At 42.1% G+C, this 20,796-nt stretch overlaps 1 protein-coding gene across 6 annotated transcripts in view; it reads right to left on the bottom strand.

Annotated features, from left to right (window-relative positions):
- Positions 1–20,796, bottom strand: part of PPP2R3A (protein phosphatase 2 regulatory subunit B''alpha) — a 57,750-nt gene that overhangs the window by 7,934 nt on the left and 29,020 nt on the right. For 5 of the 6 annotated variants that reach the window (XM_062606540.1, XM_062606538.1, XM_062606541.1 and 2 more), the window contains 10 exons: positions 20,500–20,603; positions 18,970–19,072; positions 17,119–17,193; positions 11,845–11,931; positions 8,967–9,123; positions 7,080–7,128; positions 5,992–6,081; positions 4,830–5,005; positions 4,182–4,300; positions 1,161–1,267 (listed from right to left, as the gene is read on the bottom strand). In XM_062606540.1, the coding sequence (XP_062462524.1) occupies positions 1,161–1,267; positions 4,182–4,300; positions 4,830–5,005; positions 5,992–6,081; positions 7,080–7,128; positions 8,967–9,123; positions 11,845–11,931; positions 17,119–17,193; positions 18,970–19,072; positions 20,500–20,603 (1,067 nt within the window). Of the gene's footprint in view, positions 1–781; positions 1,268–4,181; positions 4,301–4,829; positions 5,006–5,991; positions 6,082–7,079; positions 7,129–8,966; positions 9,124–11,844; positions 11,932–17,118; positions 17,194–18,969; positions 19,073–20,499; positions 20,604–20,796 lie in introns of those variants that run through there. The other variant, XM_062606542.1, reaches the window with a different exon arrangement.

Below are 20,796 nucleotides of genomic sequence, written 5' to 3'. Positions count from 1 at the left end.
ATTCGTGATCCTGCAAAGCTTTTATGGCAGATTCCTATTTCTTTCCTGTGCTGAGGACACAGGTGTTGCAAAGCAGCTGCACGGAATACAGCAATTTTATCTTCCATCCATGTTACCTCATTGCATTGTGAAGGCCACAAAAAGGCAAGGCTGCTCAAACGAGATGAGGGAACAGCCCATAGCTGTTCGGATGCACATCATAGGGAGAAAGGGAAACACTGCTCTCAACAGCATTGCAAATCTCTGTGGCTAATTAGTAGGTGCTACTGTTAGCCCAAACAGTTTTCAGTGGGGGAAATCTGACAAGTATGCAATCTTCTCAGTACTCTTACTTTAATTACTCAGCAAATACTGTTCAAGAATGGATGAAGTCCTGAATCATGCAAGATTAACATGGGGTAAGCATTCTTTGGATGTTTGTTATATTAACCTTGAGACTTTAGAGAAATATTCTCCAGAATATATTAACACAAGTGCAACTCAAAAAGACAATTGTACTGAGTCTCCATCAAAAGCCTCTGCAGGAAGCCCTGGTACACAGAAAAGTTATGGAGCAACTGCTCTGTCTAAATTCACTGACTCTAAAGATAGCTGGAGTATCTGTCCATAATTTTATAGAAGGCTGCAAAAAAAGTCTGTAGTTACTGCAGAAACCATCAGTATTTTAAAGAAAACATCTCAACAAACATATTAATTAGAATGTTGAAACACAGCTAAGAGCACAGGCTGGCAGGCATGGAGTTTGACAAAAGTAAAATTACTTGAATAAAGAAAATCTCTGCTTGGTATAATTAATGTAACATAGCTCCAGCTTCTAATCTATGGTAGCGTGACATGGTCAATGCATGGCCAAGACCAGCCAAAGTAATTTGATTGCTTTATTTGTATCGTTGCAAAAAGAAAAAGGCTTTGTCCTTTTCCCCAGCTTCTTCATTACTACAGCGTGTGCAGCTGATTCAAATGGCTGCCCACAAAGCAGCCCATTGTGACAACCTCACCAATACCGCATTTGGAGCCACTGTTTCAGGCTTCACATGCTCCAGTGTTGAGTTCAAATGGGAAGTCCACTAAACCTCTGTTAAAAATGGCATCCACAAACTACTAACCCTCAGCTGGAGCCAAGGAGTGCATCTCAAGGGCAGAGCAATGCCTGTGCTTACCCTTCTTGCAACTGTTCATTCCCAGACTCTTCAGCCACAAGAATCTCATACTCTTCGGCAGCATATCTGTCCCAGTCAGAGGGTTCAGGGCCATCATTTTCAATGTCCTAAAGAAATCAGACAGTCAAGCACACTACGTCCATACAGCTGTTTCACATGTTTAGACCTACTGCAAACAGCAATGCTAGGAACAGTAAGCAACTATACAGAAACAGCTAATCAAAAATTGCCTATAACTGAAAGATTCACAATTATCTTAAAGTTCTCTTAATTTTAACATCTGCCCATAAATGACTGTGAAAAAAAATACATTACTTAGTCAATAAAGCTGACCTGAGCTGCCAACAAACAGCCTACTTCCTTTCAGAAATGCTGAACATGAAGAACCACACATTTTCTTTGCTCCAGCACAGCAAGCCCTGCATCTGTGCACTTTGTAACTGGTTAAAGAACTTAGTGATTTAAAATCTTTAATGAAATTTTAACTGATGTTTTGAGGAAATTTTCACAATTTGCTAAGTGTCCTGGTTTTGGCTGGGATAGAGTTCATTTTCACAGGAGCTAGTATGAGACTATGTTTTGGATTTGTGATGAAAACAGTGTTGTTAATTAAGGGATGTTTTGATTACTGCTAATCAGTGCTGACACAGAACCTAGGCCTTTTCTGCTCCTCACACCACCCCAACAAGAAGCTGGGAGGGGACACAGCCAGGACAGCTGACCTCAACTGACCCAAGGGATATTCCATACAATATGGGATTGTGCTCAGCATATAAAGCTGGGGGAAGAAGGAGGAACATGTGGAGTGGTAGTGCTTGTCTTCCCAAATTAGGCATGATGGAGATTTGCCTTCCTGGAGATGGTTGAACACCTGCCTGGCCACTGGAAGGAGTGAATAAATTTCCTGTCTTGGTATGCTTTGCTTGCGTGTATGGCTTTTGGTTTATCTATTAACCTGTCTTTATCTCAGCTCATGAGTTTTCTCATTTTAACTCTTCTGATTCTCTTCCCCCATCACACCGGGGTGGAGTGAGTGAGCAGCTGTGTGGGGCTGAGCTCCCAGCTGGGGTTAAACCAGGACACTAAGTCTGTGAGAAGGTATCAGAGCAACATCATTATAAACATCTGTCTCTCTGCCATTTACTATAGGACAGGGAAAATAAGTTACCCCCCAGGGCCCGCTTGACTGCTCTTACGATGATCCAGTTTAAGCAAGCAAGCAAACAAACAAAGAAAGAGGGTGGTTCTGGCCTGAGATATATTTAAGCCTTGGATCATGGAACCACAAAAGTTCTTACAGATTACATGGGAACAGCTGGGAGGGAACCAGAGTTAATTTTGGCACCCCCTTCACTTTACTGTACTTTGACCAGATAAGAGGCTTCTGGGAGATAGTCTCTAAGCTGTAGTCACATCTGGTTTCACTGGATGTGCAAGGGGAGCCAGAAATGAGGGACTTTACACCAACAGCTGACAAAACTCAGGTCTCTGAACATCCCACAGTGGTGAGCAACAACCTCAAAATACAACAGCCACAATTTCCTCCTGTATTTTCTCTGCTTGGGAAGAGAGGATGATGAATAACTGCAGCCAGGCACAATCTGCAACATTCAAAGCTTCCATCTAGTCCGCTACATGTGTGACCCAATCATGAAGCTGGCATCTCATCTGCGTCAGTCCCTGTGTTGTAAAGAAGATCTGTTTCTTCTGTTCTGCTTAGGCTATGGGAAAATTGCTAGTGTTAAGGATCAGGCACCAGCCCAGATGTTTAATGAACTTCACACGTAGCCTACAGCTGTGTACGGGAGATGGAAAGAGACAAATGGGATCTCAAGTTCTGAATCTCACAGCTCCTTTCCAAACTGAGTTAACCACTGTCCTGGGTTCAGCAGTAGCAGCCATTTTATTCCTTCTTAGTAGCTGGTGCAGTGCTGTGTTTTTGACTTTCAGCCTGGGAACAGTGCTCATAACACCAATGTTTTTAGTTGTTGCTAAGTAATGTTTACCCTGACCAAGGACTTTGTGAGTTTCATGCTCTGCCAGGGAGGAGGGGAAGGCGGGAGGAAGCAGAGACGTGACACCTGACACAAACTGACCAAAGAAGTATTCCATACCACAGCACGTCATGCCCAGTATATAAACCGGGGGAGTTACCCAGAAAGGCTAGATCACTGCTCAGTCAGGCTGGGTATTGGTCGGCAGGTGGTGAGCAGTTGTATTCTCTTCCCTTGTTATTTCCTTTATCATTATTATTAGTGGCAGCAGCAGTGGTTTGTGTTATACCTTAGCTACTGGACTGTTCTTATCTCAACCCATGGGAGTTACATTCTTTCGATTCTCCTCCCCATCCCTTTGGGAGCAGGGGGAGGAAGTGGGGGAGTGAGAGGCTGTGTGGCTGGGCTTAAACCACAACAACCAGATTCCTTTCCAGTGCAGCTGAACCCACCCTGCTCTGAATTGAATCAGTGCAACTCAGCAGACTCTGGTCATTCGCTCTAAAATTACACACTGCACTGCCAGTGCTGGTGTAGTAGGATCAGTGATGGTAACCAAATCACAGAACTGTATTAGCATAACTACATATATATATGTACACACATGTACATATGTAGTATAAAACTATATATATAGATTAGTATAACTTGTGTTACTATTATACAAGTAATACATATATATAAAATATATATATATACTACAACATATATATATATATATATAAAATGTATTTCTGTAGTAGTATAACTTGTGTTGGATGAGAACCAGGAGGTGTCTAGTCCCAGCCTCTGCTCAAATCAGGATTTGCTATGAGGTCACATCAGGGGGTTCAAGGCTTTGTCCAGTCACATGCTGAAAACCTCAGAACAAAAGCTGCACAGCCTCTCTGGGCAACCTGTTCCAGTGTCTGACAGGCCTGCTTGGGGAAAAAGTATTCTTATATTGAGCTGGATTTTCCCTTACATCCCAGTAGCATATATGGGGATTTTTTAGAAATCTGTATTTAGAAATAAAGATGATTTATACCTTTTGCACTGCAAAAGGATCCCTCTGTTCATTGTCCAGATATTTCTCTAAATTGAAGAAGGTGTTGTAGAATACATGAGCCATTCTGCACCTCTTCAAGTCTCGCAGGGTTACTCTTCCTACAGAAAAAAAAAAACCACATTATTGTGCTACTGAGTTTTTACTTAGTGAGAGACTGGACCTGTTCCTTGTCAGTCTCATAAAAGTTTTAATTATAACACCGATATTCTACAATATTACATTTCTTCCCAAGTCAGTAAAGGATTTTAACACTATTCAATAAATGTATATGTTTATTAGGCTTGTATCACACATACATATGGAGGTCTTTCACATTCATGAGAAATATGAAAGAATGTGAATGGGGATGGTTCAGTTTCATAATCTAAGCTGTCAGCACTTCCCACAGCTGCAATATACAAGACTTGTAGCTCCAGTTCCAGCAAGTTAATTCACAAGGTCTCTTGTTTCAGTATTTCAAACCTCCTGATGCATAACATGGGACAATAGCCAGTGTTCAGACTTTGACCTTGTGCAGTAATTTCAGCCCTGTGATTCTAGCACTTACAGATGGATTTCACAGTAACATTACTCTCTCAGTTCATCACAGATCTAAGAGGATGGAAACTGTCATTAAACAGGACTTACCTTCCTTCTCTGGCTTAACGAGATCAAGCATCTGACACAGCAAGTCATGAAATGGCAGCGGTTCTATGCCCATCACTTCCATCCGCTCACACTGCTCCTCATAAAAGTACTCCAGTTCATACATGGAGAGCACTCCATCCCCATCCAGGTCCATGCACCGAAACCAGTACTCAATGCTAGGAAATAGAGACAAGTCTAGTGAAAGCACAGCACTGCGCTAGGAAATCTGTACAGCAGAGATTGCAGCAATGCACATTCCCCTTTTCTTATCCTCTAATCCTCTTCTGCACAAAGGATGGCATAAAATGAGGTACAAAAATACCTTTTGGGAAGAATCGAGACACAGGCCAACACTCAAGAGCATCTCCTGTTAACCTCCTAGGCAGCTTGTGAGCACAGCCATGTTCATGACGTACTTCACCTGGTAGCTGTAGCAAGCGTCCACTGTGCTGCAGCTCAAGTGGCTCATTTGTCTCTCTCTGATTCAGTGGCAAATGTTGGCTAAATACAACCAACTCTAAACTGAGGACACTGGTTGTGCCCAAGTGACCCTGGTGAGTGATGAGGCAGGCATGGTATGCGCTTATTTTCTCTACTCCTTCATACAGAAGGCAATGCTTTGAGGCAGCTGCACGCTACATCCTCCCTTCACCTCTGGGCAGTCCAACATTTATGAAGCTGTCTTCTCATTTTCACTCATAAGAATCTCTGTCATAATCACATGCAGATCTAGTTCAGCTCTGCACAAATCTCACAGTGGCTGTACAAACCACGTACACAGGCAGGTTCTACAAAGTGACACAGCAAAGTTTTCCTACAAACCCTTCTTACACATTTACTACATATATGAAGGGAACACGCCCATCCGCTGGAAACATATCATGGGTTTACCCTCAAAGCCAGTGTTTCATGCCATGGAGTGACCAAAGGGATTAATGACTACCAAGGCACTTTAAACTTAAAAGAAAACTCTGCTTCTACACAATTTCTCTGAGAGAAAGGCAAATTATTTGATCAAACATTGACAGTAAGTTGCTTTCTTCTTAATAATCACTGGAATCCAAGCTGCCATCTCTTGTAGAAAGCAGTAGGTCACAGAAGTTTTGTATACTCTTATCTGCTCATATCAATGCTTTTACTAAGACACAGAAATCAGTCAGACCTTGTAGCACTCCTTTTGTCTTCCTCCGAAATCAGGAGCCACACAAAATCAGCGTAACTCATGCGGCCTTCCTTTTGAACTTCGTTGCCTCTGAAACATACATGAAGAAAAATAATAAACAAAAAAACCCCAAAACCAAACCACCAGGCTCCTAAATACTCAGGATCACAGAATCATAGAATAGTTAGGGTTGGAAAAAACCTTAAGATCATCTAGTTCCAAGCCCCCTGCCATGGGCAGGGACACCTCACACTAAACCATATCACCCAAGGCCTTGTCCAACCTGGTCTTCAACACTGCCAGGGATGGAGCATTCACGACCTCCCTGGGCAACCTATTCCCATGCCTCACCATCCTAACAGGAAAGAATTTCCTCCTTACATCCAATCTAAACTTCCCCTGTTTAAGTTTTAACCCGTTACCCCTTGTCCTATCACTACAGTTCCTAATGAAGAGTCCCTCCCCAGCATCCCTATAGGCCCCCTTCAGATACTGGAAGGCTGCTATGAGGTCTCCATGCAGCCTTCTCTTCTCCAGGCTGAACAGCCCCAACTTCCTCAGCCTGCTTTTATATGTTATCAAACACATTTTTCAAACGCCCCAAATCATTGATAAGAGAAAATGGGGCATGGTCACCCATTTAGCCTGTACTCCATGCCCTCTGCAGCACCCATCTTTGTGTGCTTCCCCACAGGCACAGCACTTGCTGCCTTGCTGTCACTGCAGAGCTGAGGCTCATCTACCACATTCCCTCTCACAACAAGTGCTGGGCTGTTTAGTTTTCAGTGACTTTAAAGCAGGGCTCTCCAGCTATCCCTGTGCCACTGCAGGGCACAAACACAGTGCTTCCATGTTCCCTCCAGCTATGCCCAGCTTATTCCACAATGAGGTCTATAGGTGGTCATCCTATGGGAATTTTGTACTTATTTTCTTAAGACACTCAGAAGTGTCACTCCATTTTCAGGCAGCTGCAGCACCATGTTGGAAACCGTTCTGATCAGTGGGATTTCTGAGGGTATCCTGCATTTCTAATCAGCCTGACAGAAATTCCCTTTGCTTCCACCCGCAGCCAGGATGCTATTCCTCACCTCACCACAGCGCCGCTGAATATTCGCTCAATAATCCTGTTCGATAAAGCTGGAAACAAAGAAAACATGGAGAAAATGAAACTACAGGTCACAGGAATACCTAGTCAGTTGTTTATGCTACATCTACACAAAGCCATTTCCCACTACTGAAATAATGCTCTATCTATACTGTCTAACCACTTCATGGTCTCTTTTTATCAGCATTTTGTAAAAACCAAAGATAACTCTTGCAGTGTATCTGCTTTTGTACCCTCCCAAACACTATTATCTTCCCACAGATATGGCAACTGTCTTGTCTCGATTCTTGGACATGGGCAGTGTTGTTACTCCTACTTTGCTGCAGTAGGATTTCTCACATAAGCAAATCCTGATGATAGGAGACTATTTCACTGTGTATTGCAAAAGAAGTTCAGTTATCAAGTAAAAACCACACATTAAATCCCTACAAAACACTTCTTTGCAGAGCACAAGCTGTGGCATTTCTGCTGCAGGGAAGCACAACGGAAACCAAGCATAGTTTTAGGTGAATGGGAAGGCTTTGCCATTCAGGAAACGTGTGCTATAGATTGTTACGTCAGAGACACAACAGCCAAGCAGTAAGAAGTCCTGAGGACTATACCTTCCTAGACTGCTGACACCCTTTGTTTAGACCCCTACCTTAGCTCCTTCTACACATTCTCCATCAGTCCTCTAGTCCTGGAACACTTCTGACACACCAGCCAGGCAGACTCAACCTGTACCACCCCTCATACCCCCCCGGTATAGTGCTGACAGGCTGCTGTAGCACTGAATTGATGGCTTCTTCCCTTCACCCTGCCCACAGCACCCCTTCTGTCTTCAGCTTCCCAGTGCACAGTGCTCTCAAGCTTCTTGTGCAACAAATACTTCATCCCCACACTCCACCCTCCCAGCAGGGACCAAGTCTCCCATATCATTTACCCTAAGTCAGGTCCATCCTCACCCCAAGTCAGATCCGTCCTCACCCCATCCAGCCCTATTATCAATGCTCCTGACTCCTGTGACTGCCACACTCACCCAGAACCTCCATGGCCTTCCCATAAATATCTGCACTCAGAACACATGAGCCACCACACCACTGACACACGCACACCGCTACAGCATTGTCATTCTCACACCCCTTTACTTCTTTCTTACTTCAGCCCACTATGATCTTGGCTTGTACAAAGCGTCCCCATCCCAGAGCTCCAGCAATGCCTTACAACTTGTCACACGCCCAGCTCCCTATAGCCCTACATACTAAAACAGATCACCACATAATTCACCTTTCCTGACACAGCCAGTCACGTGTCCAAACAACTCATTTTCCCAAATCTGATTTTCTGTCCTAGACCTACTTTCCCCAAAGATGCAGCTACTACAAAAAGAATCCAAGAAAGCTTTGTTTTCAGGATTAAAGGTGCTGGTCAACAGCTCAAGCTCTTGTCCAAGAAATTATATCCTAAAGTCTTAACAGCTTCGCTGAACTCTGGAATATTTCTCATGCATAATGAGACTGCACTTCAGCAGTCTCTGAAGTTCATATGGGTTTGTCCTTGTCCCTACTTCCAAGTTCCAGCAAAATCCTTAATAAATAATAAGCAAGCTTCAAGACATGGTATTAGCTTCCCCTTCTAGCAGTGGCTCACACCTGAACAGAAACTCCCTCTCTAGCTGCTCATGAAGAAAATAACTCGTACTGCATGTGTCTGTGTCTAAGCCCCTACAACTGTCTCTGTAAATCAGCATTTGTGTAAGAAATGGATGGCTCCATTTAGATTTTTTTTGAGGCATCAAAACAACCAAATTAAAGCTAGGCTTTACTCTTTAGTGGGAACATTCTATTTTCATCCATCCCCTTTATCCCACCATGGCTTAAAGGCAGCATACCTTGATCACTGTACCTAGCCAGATCCTTCTGGCTGATGTAAAGATCATGGTCAGTGTCCAGCTCCCAGAATTTACAGTATATAACATAGAAGTGCTCATAGGAGAAATAATCTGTGATCTGATTTATGTCATCCTCTTCTTCCAAGAGAGCAAGAGTCTGAAAGAGTACAAATAAAGTGGGAAGTTAAACCTAGACAAAGAGGCAGTTCAGCAGCTGAAGTCCTCCAACCTCTGGGGAAGTTGGGTGAACACAGCTCCAAGAGCTAATCCAAAAATACAGCCTTTTTCCCCTGTAGGAGATTTTGCTGCTTCATTCCTTAAGAGGCACTTACAGAGCATCTGGCTCAGTTATCCTGGTTAGTGTGTGTGTGTATATGTATGCACCATATTTCTGCCACTCCTGTGAACAATTTCTGCTAATTTTCAGCTAAAGTGAAAAGTGAGGCAGAGAAATAACACAACTGCTGTCTCAGCTGGGATCCATTATTTGTGGAACATTTCTAAGCTGCACCAAAGACTCTTAGAGCCATTTACAGCAGCAAGTCCATAGTTCTCCACAAGAACCGAGATCCATCTTTACACATCACACATCCTTGCCTGGCTCCCAAAAGGCAAAATCAAGTCTTGCTTCAGACTCATGCCTGAACTGGGGAAGGAGGGATGGACCCCAAGCAGCTCAAACCAATCATACTAATTTTCCTGGGCTGCAGCTGGCAGGAATTAGACTGGTTTAACTGGGAAGCTTAGACAGATTTCCAGCCATGACATCTGTTAGCATGGCTTGTTAGAAAACATTTAGAGACAACTTTCTTGTTTCATTCCCACTTCACATCAAAGTCTACTCTTCCCTCTCATGAGGGTATCACATTTACCAGTGCCAACTCCCTGCTTGCCCTTCTCCTAGTGCAGAGGATACCAGACCACCTTTCCTGTCTAATAAATTATGGCTGCAGGAATATATAAAAGCTAACAGACTCCAGTGAGCTGTAAGTCTGGCCTCCCCTCACAGCCCCTCAGAGGGAAGGAGGTGAAACACAGCCCAAGAGCTCTATCCCAGGAAGTTGGGCCTCTAAGCAGGCAGGCTTAGTGGCCCTCCTATCCATAACCACAAAAACAGATGCTGTACTATATGTAGGTACTGATAGTTAACATCAGCTTTCAGTCATCTTGACATTCAAGGAGCCCGACTGAGTCTCAGCAAAACTCTAACATCCTGCTATCCACAAGGTTCAGTGAAGTTTCAAGCACTACCATATGTACTGTTCTGGCTTGCTGGTTCTCAAGTCTAAAAACTTCTGATCAGTCACTCACTAGTCTTCAGATTCCTCACTGGTCTCTCCATTTCTCTGCAGGTGATAACCACTTGGGGAGGTTTTTCAATAGCTTTTTCTTTTTTCTTTCATAGCTCATGCCAAAATATGCCATCTACACACAGTAAAGAACTGCCCAAGCAAAATTAAGTTCCTTTAGCTGAACTTCCCTGCAGCAGGAGATGAAAGAGTAGATATGCAAGGAGAAAAATGGGAAGAGTGCATAAAGGGACAAAATGAGTGAATAAAGATGCAGGATAAGTTGAGAAGATTTGTTTGTAGCAGACTCTAGGGAAGAACTAGCATCAGAGAGCTTGGACTGGCATGAAACAATTCAAGAGAGCACTGATGTCTCCATTAGCTGATGTGATTAGTGGGGCAGATGATGTCTCAAAGGAGGAGTGTGAATTCATGCTTGAGGTTTTTGAGGAAGCCAGCATGCTATATCTGGAAGGGAGAATAGGATGCAATAGGGAAGCCTCACTGCTTTAGCTGAGTCCTTAACCTTTCAGCCTAATGACTTTTAGGTTGGGCTGGACTTCAGCAGCCTTAGACAGTTTTAACCTGGTACTCTCTTGGCAAAGTACACAGGGAACAGATATCCAAATCCTGAAGCATCTGCCCAATATAACAACATATCACAGGGATTGTAACAAGAACCAAGCTTCATTTATTAACTTTTCTGAAGGAGTCTACTGCAGAAGTGGAGATCTGCTCCTGAGATACATACCTGACCAACTGTCAAGTGGGCTAACTGCTGGCTGGAAGTCAGGAAATTGGCTGTCCTACCCACCACCTACTGTAGGCAATCCAGCAGCTATTCCTGGCTGCTCAATGAGCCACTTAAAAATAGTGCACTGCTGTGTCTTGCTTCCCTTCCTCTCTGGCTGGGTCAGGAGCCAAGAGCCAATCTGCCTGATGTAGGTTTAGAGTGGGTGCACAGTCGCCCCTGACCTTCCATCAAGTGCACTCTTGGCTACTCCAGTCAGAAAATCCCAGAGTGGTTTGGGTTGGAAGGGACCTTAACGCTCATCCAGTTCCAACCCCCTGCCATGGGAAGGGACACCTTCCACTAGAGCAGCTTGCTCCAAGCCCCATCCAACCTGGCCTTGAACACTGCCAGGGCTGGGGCAGCCACAGCTTCTCAGAGCAACCTGTGCCAGCACCTCAGCACCCTCACAGGGAAAAATTTCTTCCCAGTATCTAATCTAAATCTCCCCTCTGTCACTTTAAAGCCACTCCCCCATGTCCTGTCACTACATGCACTTATGAGAAGTCCCTCTCCAGATTTCTTCTAGGCCTCTTCAGGTATTGGAAGGCTGCAATAAGATCTCCTCAGAGCCTTCTCTTCAGGCTGAACAAGCCCAACTCTCTCAGCCTGTCTGGTCTTCTCTCACCTCAACTCAGACAGAATTCCTCCACTACCTTCAGCCATCTCCTGGCCCTGAGCATTTGCATTGGGCCTACCTCACTAGACCCCAGGCACAGCTCCCTCGCTATACAGTACAGAGCTACAGGAACAAAGGTCTGATGCATTCCATATCTTATCCAGGCAGAAACCAACATACTTGCAAGAAGTTGCTTTTCCTCAGCTCTGTTAGAGTGATCTTCCCAGACCAGGATCGGTTGACTGTGTAGAATACTCTCTGTATAACCTGTAACACATGAATAGTGCTCTTGAAGTCAACTCCTGAAATATACCAGTTTGGGAACATAAATGCAGAAACTTTATTTTGTTTATTCACTCATCTTAAGGGAAATTCTTTCTGAAAAATCACTTTGTGGTCTTTTTTGTAGCTACTACTATCCTTATTTCCCCATGCAGTCTGAAAGGCACATGTGTTTCTGAAACAGTATTATCCATTTTGACTTTGCAAATATTTTTACCAATCTTAGTTCACACATCTGAGCATGCAGATACATTATTTATGTCAGGAAATACGTTTAAAGTGCTCACAAATCACTTTGAAATAGTTTTTCAGGTTTCAGGCACTGTAGTTTGCATGGATCTCAACTGAATGCTCTGCACAAGCAAAAATAAAATCAGGACTTTAGAAGAGGAAACAGGACATGTAAATGAAAGCCACAATTGATGTCTGACCTATTGTGTCTATAACAGTATCTCATCTTCTCTGTGGCTCCATTGAAAGTAAGCAACTGGGATTATCTCTCTGCATTTATCTTAGGAAGGTGTCAGCCTCATTTGTCTCCTTTACTGATCTGCCTCTGGTGAAAGTAAAAAGCATGGGGGGAAATACACAGACTTCTGAGAACCCAAGGGAAACAGTTCATAGTCAGAGACAGTATGCTCCCAAGCACCTAAAGAAAGTAAGCTGAACCCTGAATAGCCTGCTCTTTCCTAGCTTGCCAAATATCACAGCGGGGAAAAAGTAATGTGTGACCAAGCAAGCAAGTACATGCAAGAATAAACTTAACAGAGGAATCAACAATTTACTCAACAAGAAAAATTAGAAATATAATTAACTTGACCATCAGCACTGAAAGATATGGAATAGAGTTCTTGCTGATGAAACCAAATACAAACAAGCCTTTGATGTCTCCAATATCAAGTTGACATACTATTATAGAATCCTGGTAAACCTTAATAATAATGCATGCTTTTCCAACATGCAAATTAACTTTACACAACAATATGGACATTATAGAGATTAAGCCAGTTAAATTAAATGGGATGGATTTGTTTCATAACTACAACTAGCTCTGAGTAGGCAATCACCGTTTAAGGGTCATACTTTTGACTCAGTCACACAAGTGCTGGTTCTTAGTCCAGAATGGATCTGGAACCAAGTATGAGATTGCTGCTAACAGTCTGCTTTGGGATACACAGATCAGTAAGCCAGTAAATGCTGATGAGCACAAATTGATTTTTGAAAGCGACAAGAATGATCTGAGGACTTAAAATGCATCCTCAAGAGAGAGAACTAATAAATTCAAATTAGATGAACATGACACCTATTGGTAACTATTCTGGTCCTTGACAGCCTACATGTGGAGATGTGGGATAGCAAGAGGACTTTTGGTCTCACAAAATATATAACTAGAAGCTGAGATCAGCCTAATCCAGACAGATAAGAGTGCATTACTTTTACCCTGCCACTGATTAACCACTGGGACCACTCCTAAGGAAATGCTGCAACTATCACTCCAGACTTCAAAGATGAATGTCTTTCTGGAGTTAGGTATCAATTCATTTAAAAACAAACAGAAAAACCTAACTATAGGAGTCATTGAGTAATGTCCTATAGCCTGTATAATGCAAGAGGTCAGACTAGGTAATTACAATGATCTTTTCTGGTCTTAAGTACAATGAAAAAAAAACTGTATGCTTGCTTCTTTTTGAATGCCTGTGGTAGTCCCTGCCATTCTGGACTACATTATTGTACTTTGTTTGGCCTTTACTTCCAGATTGCACAAGATCCCAGAGACTGAAATGGGTCTCACCTCATATTATCACACCTGACAATGCTGCAGCTACTCCTCAAGATGCATCATTTTCACACCATTTCAAGGACTCAAAAATAACAATCCGAAGAATCAGAAAAGGGACACCTAACCAGCATTTTTTTGCTCTGCCTTCAGGAAAGACAAAATATCCCCCTTTATGACATCTAAGAAACAGTTCCCTTATCAGATCATATTCATATAGACGTTCCAGCTGCGCTGTCCTCACTTAGTGGTAAAGCATTCAGAGGTAAAACGGAATCTTCTTTCATCTTTTACCACGGCAAGTCACTCAGTGCATCCTTTATTATTCAAATAATGGTCCAGTTTCAACAGACACTACATAGTGTATATTTCAGTAGAAAAATGTCAATACCTCTCTTCTATATTTCAGTAGAAAAATGTCAATACCTCTCTTCTTCAGGTTATGAAAACTAAGCTGTCAAAAATAGCATTTGGAAAACATCCTAGAACACAGTTACACAACCTGAGATAATCTGCAGCGTTCAAGCCTTACACCTTACGGAAAGCCAAAACTAGTTTCATTTTTCCCAGCATGAAAGATTATTTATTCTAAACTCAGTACAACAGCCTTTGGAAGGGAGAATCCCTTCCTATTTAACCATTATCCTCATGTAATCTACCTCCAGGACCCAAACCATTGATAGGTGAGTTATAGACATTTCCCCCATTTTCCCATTGAAGAACAAAAGCAATACCACTTCTGGAAAAAGCCATAAGACTTTATTAAACCCTCCCCTTACACATTCGCATTGGTAATACTGCATAAGCCAAAACATTTTTCAACAACCAATATGTTTTGCCAAGCTGTTTTTAGTTGAATCAGCTCTTCAACAACAGCATGCAGTGCTAACTCAGAGCGTTGTCTGAACATTCTGCCAAAAGTCACATTTTAAAGATTTCCCAATAAATGCCACATGATATTCCGCACCATCTTCACCAGCTTCAGGAGTCTGTCTCTGTTGAAACAAACACAAGTAGTTTAGTATACTGGCAATACAACAGCTCACAGATACTGATATAGGTAAATTACAGCTTATTGTATCCAAAAGGCGCCTCTAAAAGATGCAGAGGTAGGCAAAAAGAAGCATGTGTACACATCTTACCCATACTAGACTGCTAGCTTATGCTCCAGGTGATTTCAATCAAGTGATGCTGTATCCAGCAATGGACACACAAGTCAGTCTCCTTACAGCCCTTCTCTGTAACACAAAAATAAACTTAAACTCTTGCACTGGCAGCAAATATAGCATTCTGTCAGTGTAAGTAGGTATAAGGCACTCTACCTTGAAGGAATCAAAAGGATCCAAGTAGTCCCAAAATCCAAGGACAAAGCTGTTTCCTTCATTACCTCCTGGTGGAAATACTGAGTTTTGTAATATTGAAGAGACAAAAGTGCCAAACTGTCTGTGAAAGGAGATGTGAGAAATAGGAACTCCTGGTATCAGAGGAGAGCCACTGCTGCAGTGGGCCAAGTACTGCCACTCCACATGGCAACAACCTGACCCAACAGACCGTCTGTCTCCCAGTGTCTTGACTCTGCTCCAACTCAGTGATATGTCCGAGGCCAAACATTGAGCTCAGAAGGTATTTGTCTGTTAGCACAGACACCCGGAACAGCACTGGCCTGCCAATGTGAGAAGTCTAAAGGGACTTCTCAGCTTTGTAAGATTTGCTTCTATATGCATTCAACTCCAACGCAAACACAAGTTTCCTGTCTCCATGGGAGCAAGCCTAGGAAGTCACCTCTGTCAGAGTATTGTGAGTGACAGTGCCTGAAGGCTCCAACTCTTCAGTGGAGAGACAAGCACAATCAAGAAGCACTAAGGAGCTTCACATCCTCATGAATGGTCTGGTTCTGAGACTGCTTTGTGACGGTCACACAGGGCCTTGCCCAGGCACAAGGGAAGTTGTGGAAAAGGAGAGGAAGAAAAAGGTGCTGCTGTTTTTAGTAGCAGCCTGCACTTCACTTATCTTGGAGTGGAACCTCAGCTTCACACAGCTGGTCTCTCAGATCAGAACATGCACTGCATCCCAATGAGGTCCAAAAAGTGCAGCAAGGGTGATTATGTAGGGCTTACTCTACAAAGATTTTTGTTTCTTGCCTTTATTCCCTCATTTAGACCCTGAAATATACAGGAAACAGCATATGACTTGAGAAGAGGAAAGGCAGATGCACAGAAATGCTTTTGTCATCAGCAAACAGCTAGCAACAGGACACTGTATCATGACCCACTCACCAGCAAAGAGCAACTGGTTGATATTGCAGTCAGAAACCAATGCTAGTATGACCTTAAATCTCTCAGCTCTCACCTTTACTTTAAGCAACACATATAAGGGTACACGTGCCACAGGTACCTTCCACTCACCCATTCATGTGCCTCTAATCCCTTTGCCACTGTTATACCTATTCTGTCCAGTTACTATGCTTAATGTATCTATTGCCTTGCTCCATAGGGACTAAATATGTTGATAATACACAGATGTTCACTGTCAGGTTCAAGTGCATCTGAAACATTTAGAATTGATTCTTGTCACACATTTTCATAAAATATTAGTGTGACAGCGAGGTTAACCCATAAAAAAACAGTGTCTTTCCACCATCAGTGCTTTAAATGACAGGAACAAGCCTGTGTCTGTCAGTAATCTCTCAGCTGCCAGTACATGGTGCAGCTGGCCCCCATGCAGACCTCAAAGCAAATAGGAGAAGCCTTAAGATCTAAAGCCCTGCTGCGATACAGCTCCCATCAGGTCTATCATTTATACTTTTTACCAGGTTTATACTCAATATGAGACAGGCTAAAGGCTTAGAGAAAGTACAACTTATTCTGTAAAGTAACATTCTAACTGCTGACTGCAACATTGGAACAAAACTACAGAACAAAGCCCAACAACAAACAGCAGAAACCTCAAAGACTCAGACTTGATAGGCTTTCTGGTAAGAGCAAGGGGCAGGAGACTGGTCAGGAGACCACTGAATGCAGTGGATACTTTGTACCACAGAGCAACCACAGATTCTTTAGGTCTGAGTGACAGAAATCTTCAAGCATACAGCCTTCCACATCTCCACCAAATGAGGACATCTCGTTTTCTTTCATGAGTATTAAAGGCCAAAGAAGATGTTTTCATAGATTTGCTTAAGACCAGAAAATCATTATTAACCTTTTGAATAACCTCTTGCACACACAGGCAGATTCATTTTGCCTTTGGAAGCCATTCTTCACATAACTCATTGCCAATAATATTAAAAACACCTTTAAAAAAAAAACCAACAAAAACAACCCAAGGATTCACTGATGGAAACTGACAAATCACAAAGGGAGGGTTGGTATCATAGCAGATCAAAGGAGCCAGCCTACCGTCGTAATATACCGCGAATGGAACTCCGGAGCATCCTTCAGGAACGTCAGGCCAGGATGCGTTTCCACCACATCCTGCAAGATAAGACCAAATAAAATGAAATAGATTTTCTTCTCCTTTTAATGTTTAGAAGTTACTGGGTTTACAAACCGATACTTGTGCTTACTTTTGAAACTGTATTTGCAACATTAACGGTAAAACCAAAATGACATCTTTTATCTATAACCTTCTCGTATTATAAGTAGAATACATTTTCTGGGCAATACGCACCTGTTGGGCCATTTTGATTTACTTAAGGACAGAAAAACAAAGGAAGAGAGTTAGTGAGTAGATGAAAAATCATTTTCATTGAATGAGACAAAAAATTAGTTAGTTGGCCATGCAACTACCTCCTTTCCAAGACCTTTTTCTTCCATTCATTGAAGATATTAACATTTATTAGAGCTACATGTCAGAAATAAACATTCCTTTACAGGTTGAGAAAGTTACCTTTTTTGTTCTCCACAACAATGAAAGCTCCTGTGAGCCTTAGAATGCATACAGATATGATCACTGCTTTTCCAACTTGAACTACTTTAGAAATGCCTCTTTCTCAAGATCAGCCTTTTGCAAGTCAAATACATGACCAAAGCCATAGATAAACTGCTCAGGCCATGAACGATCAGTTCAGATCCTGTATGAATCAATATTTGTGTAATCTCTATGTGTGACTCCTCTACCCTTTAAAGGAGTGTTCAAAGTTTTGCTTGTCCATAGCACAACATGGCAAAGGGATAAAGCAGACACAGTACCCTTAGGGGTGCGATATGACCAAATACTGGCCAGTCTAACTTGATGTTTAATATGATGGTGTAATATTGCTAGTCTCTGGTTGACTGACAAACAAGATTGTACATGCCTTTGATTGCACCAGTAGCTAAAAAGCAGAGCTGCAATCAGCAAAGGCAGCGTGCCCAGTGGAGAAAAGATAAAAGCAACATGAGAAAATATACCCATCACAGTCCTGGTTTTGAGACACAGAAATACTCAGTGCAGACAAAATCTTTCCCCAGAGCAGCATCTCCTCAGACGTTTTGTACAGAGGGCAACACAACGTGAGAAACCTACAGATATGTGGGAAAGCTCAGAAAAAGCATCAACAAATTATCTGAGGAGCAGATGGACCCGATTTATAGAGAAACCATGAAGAAACCTATCCAGAACCCGCCTAAATGGCCACAAATAATTAAAGAATGATACTTTGCTTTGTTAAAAATATCACATGGGAATAAGAGGAAAAGAAATTAAATCAGGATGCACACACTTAGCCTAAATATTAGGAAATGATAAATCAGCACTGAAACTTGTGCACTAGCAGGTTTAGAGGCATATACAGAACAACTGGAACTGAAAAAAAATTGGAGATTTCCACATATTGTAACTGAGAGTCTTACTACACAAATTCAATCATAATGGTCTTATCAAGCAACTTTTACAACTTTCCTAATAAGCTTTTATGTTGTGCTTGACTATCAACAGCACCATGTATTTTCCCCAATAACCACTTAGGGAAATGGGTCAATTTTCAGACTGGTTACCAGATACTGATAAATATTAATCCTAAGAGACTAAATAAAGCTTTGACAATCTTCAGTGACTACAGCAAGACATGTAGTTGGTTGGTACTTTTGCAAAACAGTCCACTTTAAATGCTTATTTCTATTTCACTCCAAAATAAACCTCACCAAGGAGCTGTTAAATCAAAGGTCTGCAGCTCCTTTGTAAAGGTTTAAAGGCATGAAAATGGAAGTAGTTACAAAATAAACACAGCTTGCTTCCCCATCCCTTCACTGCCAAGCTGTTGCAGGTACCTGAAGCAGTGGGATGAAGTCCTCCTGTTCTAGGTAGTCACAGTTGGGCTTTGCTAAAAGGGACGTAAATCTGGATGCATCATCATGGCAGTTACATAGGATTCTACAAGAGAGAGAAAAAGTTACTCCAACCACACAGGAGTACTTTGCAGGACAATAATGAACTATAGACTGATTATGAAGTGCTTTATTACATGTTTGAAAGGTGTCCCTGCCCATGGCAGGGGGGTTGGAACTAGATGATTTTTGAGGTTCCTTCCAAACCAAACCATTCTGTAATTCTACGTTACATCATACTTCTACACTGTGAGTGATGCAAAATTGACCTCAGGCTACCAGCACCCATTTTCTTCAATATCTTTCAGCAGCACCAAGGTACTTCCAGCCAGTGTAGCTTTTTTCATGTTAACATTGCAGTGGTAAACAGTTTCTTACTGAAGACTGTTCTTACTTTGATTCACAGCAATATAGTAAGTAACCTGACTTTTAAAAATGCTGCATTATAGCAATTACAGTGAGAAAAACTTGTCTTTGGAATGGTGTGGTTAAGAGAATACAGAAGAGGGGCATGACCACAGTGTGCAAATATCTGAAGGATGTGAAAATCAGAGGAGTGAAAATATGTGGTTTCATGAGGGATTAATTTAGAGTAATTGGAAGAACCTAAGGAAGGAAAAAACGTTGGCTATGTTAAGGAAAACTTACTGATCACAGTCACCCTAAACATTTTTGAAATTTTGCCAGGGTAACTAGAAGCTGTTTTGACAATATTATCACAGGAAATACTTTGGGAGTCCAGGGTTAAAGGCTACTTCAAGAATCTGAAGAGCAAATCATTAAGTGAAAAATTAGAACTCTCTCTAGACATGAGATGTAGACATTTTTCAGGTGTTTCACAACATAGACTGAATAGTTCTGGAGTGAAAAAAAAGGTTAGGCAAAAGAGTAAGCCTGTTCCATCTCACAGCTCTGACTTCAAGTACAATATATCCAGAGCTCTCAATTTCAAAAAGAAGCCTTGACAAAGATATATGGAAGTGACTGTCAAACCCCAAGGATTTACTACACAGCATGCTTGAGGAAAGGAGTAACTATTAAAGCTCCCAGAGTTTTCACCTGTATGATGCTTCCTGATTTTACATTCCTTCTTCCTGTCCTAGATCATTATTACATGCCTCCTCTTCCCATTCCCAAACAGCACTCAGTTGCATTAATGTAGCAGCACACACATAAGGCCTGAGAGAAATATATCCAAAATCCACTGACATCTACCAGCTATCTCAGAATAGCTGACTTATTTCTAGAGAGCATGTTAATATATTTTATATGCCAACTATAGGCATACAGCTGGCATATAAAATAACTAGGCCAATGGAGATTTTTAAGCCATTTATTTTCTTCTAAAGAACAGACAGTGATACGAAAAGTCTGGTGGAAAGAGAAGGGGGCGAGGGGAAAGGGGTACGAGAAAGACTTTCATGGTAGGCTGCTCTTATTCCAGAAAGAGAACTCTGCATTTGCTATACTCACTTTCTCCACATAGATACAAAAGAGTGTAGAGGTACACATCCTGTCCTTTCTCCTCCTGATGCATGGAACATAGGTGCTTTCCAGTAGAGTGGGCAGCCACATATCTGTAATAAAACACCAGAAGAAAGAGGAATACAATATCAATCACCAGAGGAGCTTGCTTGTTTACACACCAAATTCATCATCGACCCTTCTACATAAGGGAAAGGAAGTGGTAAGGCACACAGGTTGGTCAAAAAGCTCTTTACTGTATGCCAAGGTTCAGAATTCAACAAAAACTTTCTGCCTTTTTAAGTA

Source organism: Pezoporus occidentalis, unplaced genomic scaffold (genome assembly GCF_034315485.1).
Source record: "Pezoporus occidentalis ecotype Australia unplaced genomic scaffold, CSIRO_AGI_Poc_V1 ctg97, whole genome shotgun sequence".
Taxonomy (NCBI): domain Eukaryota; kingdom Metazoa; phylum Chordata; class Aves; order Psittaciformes; family Psittacidae; genus Pezoporus; species Pezoporus occidentalis.
This window is presented reverse-complemented; position numbering and strand designations above follow the sequence as displayed.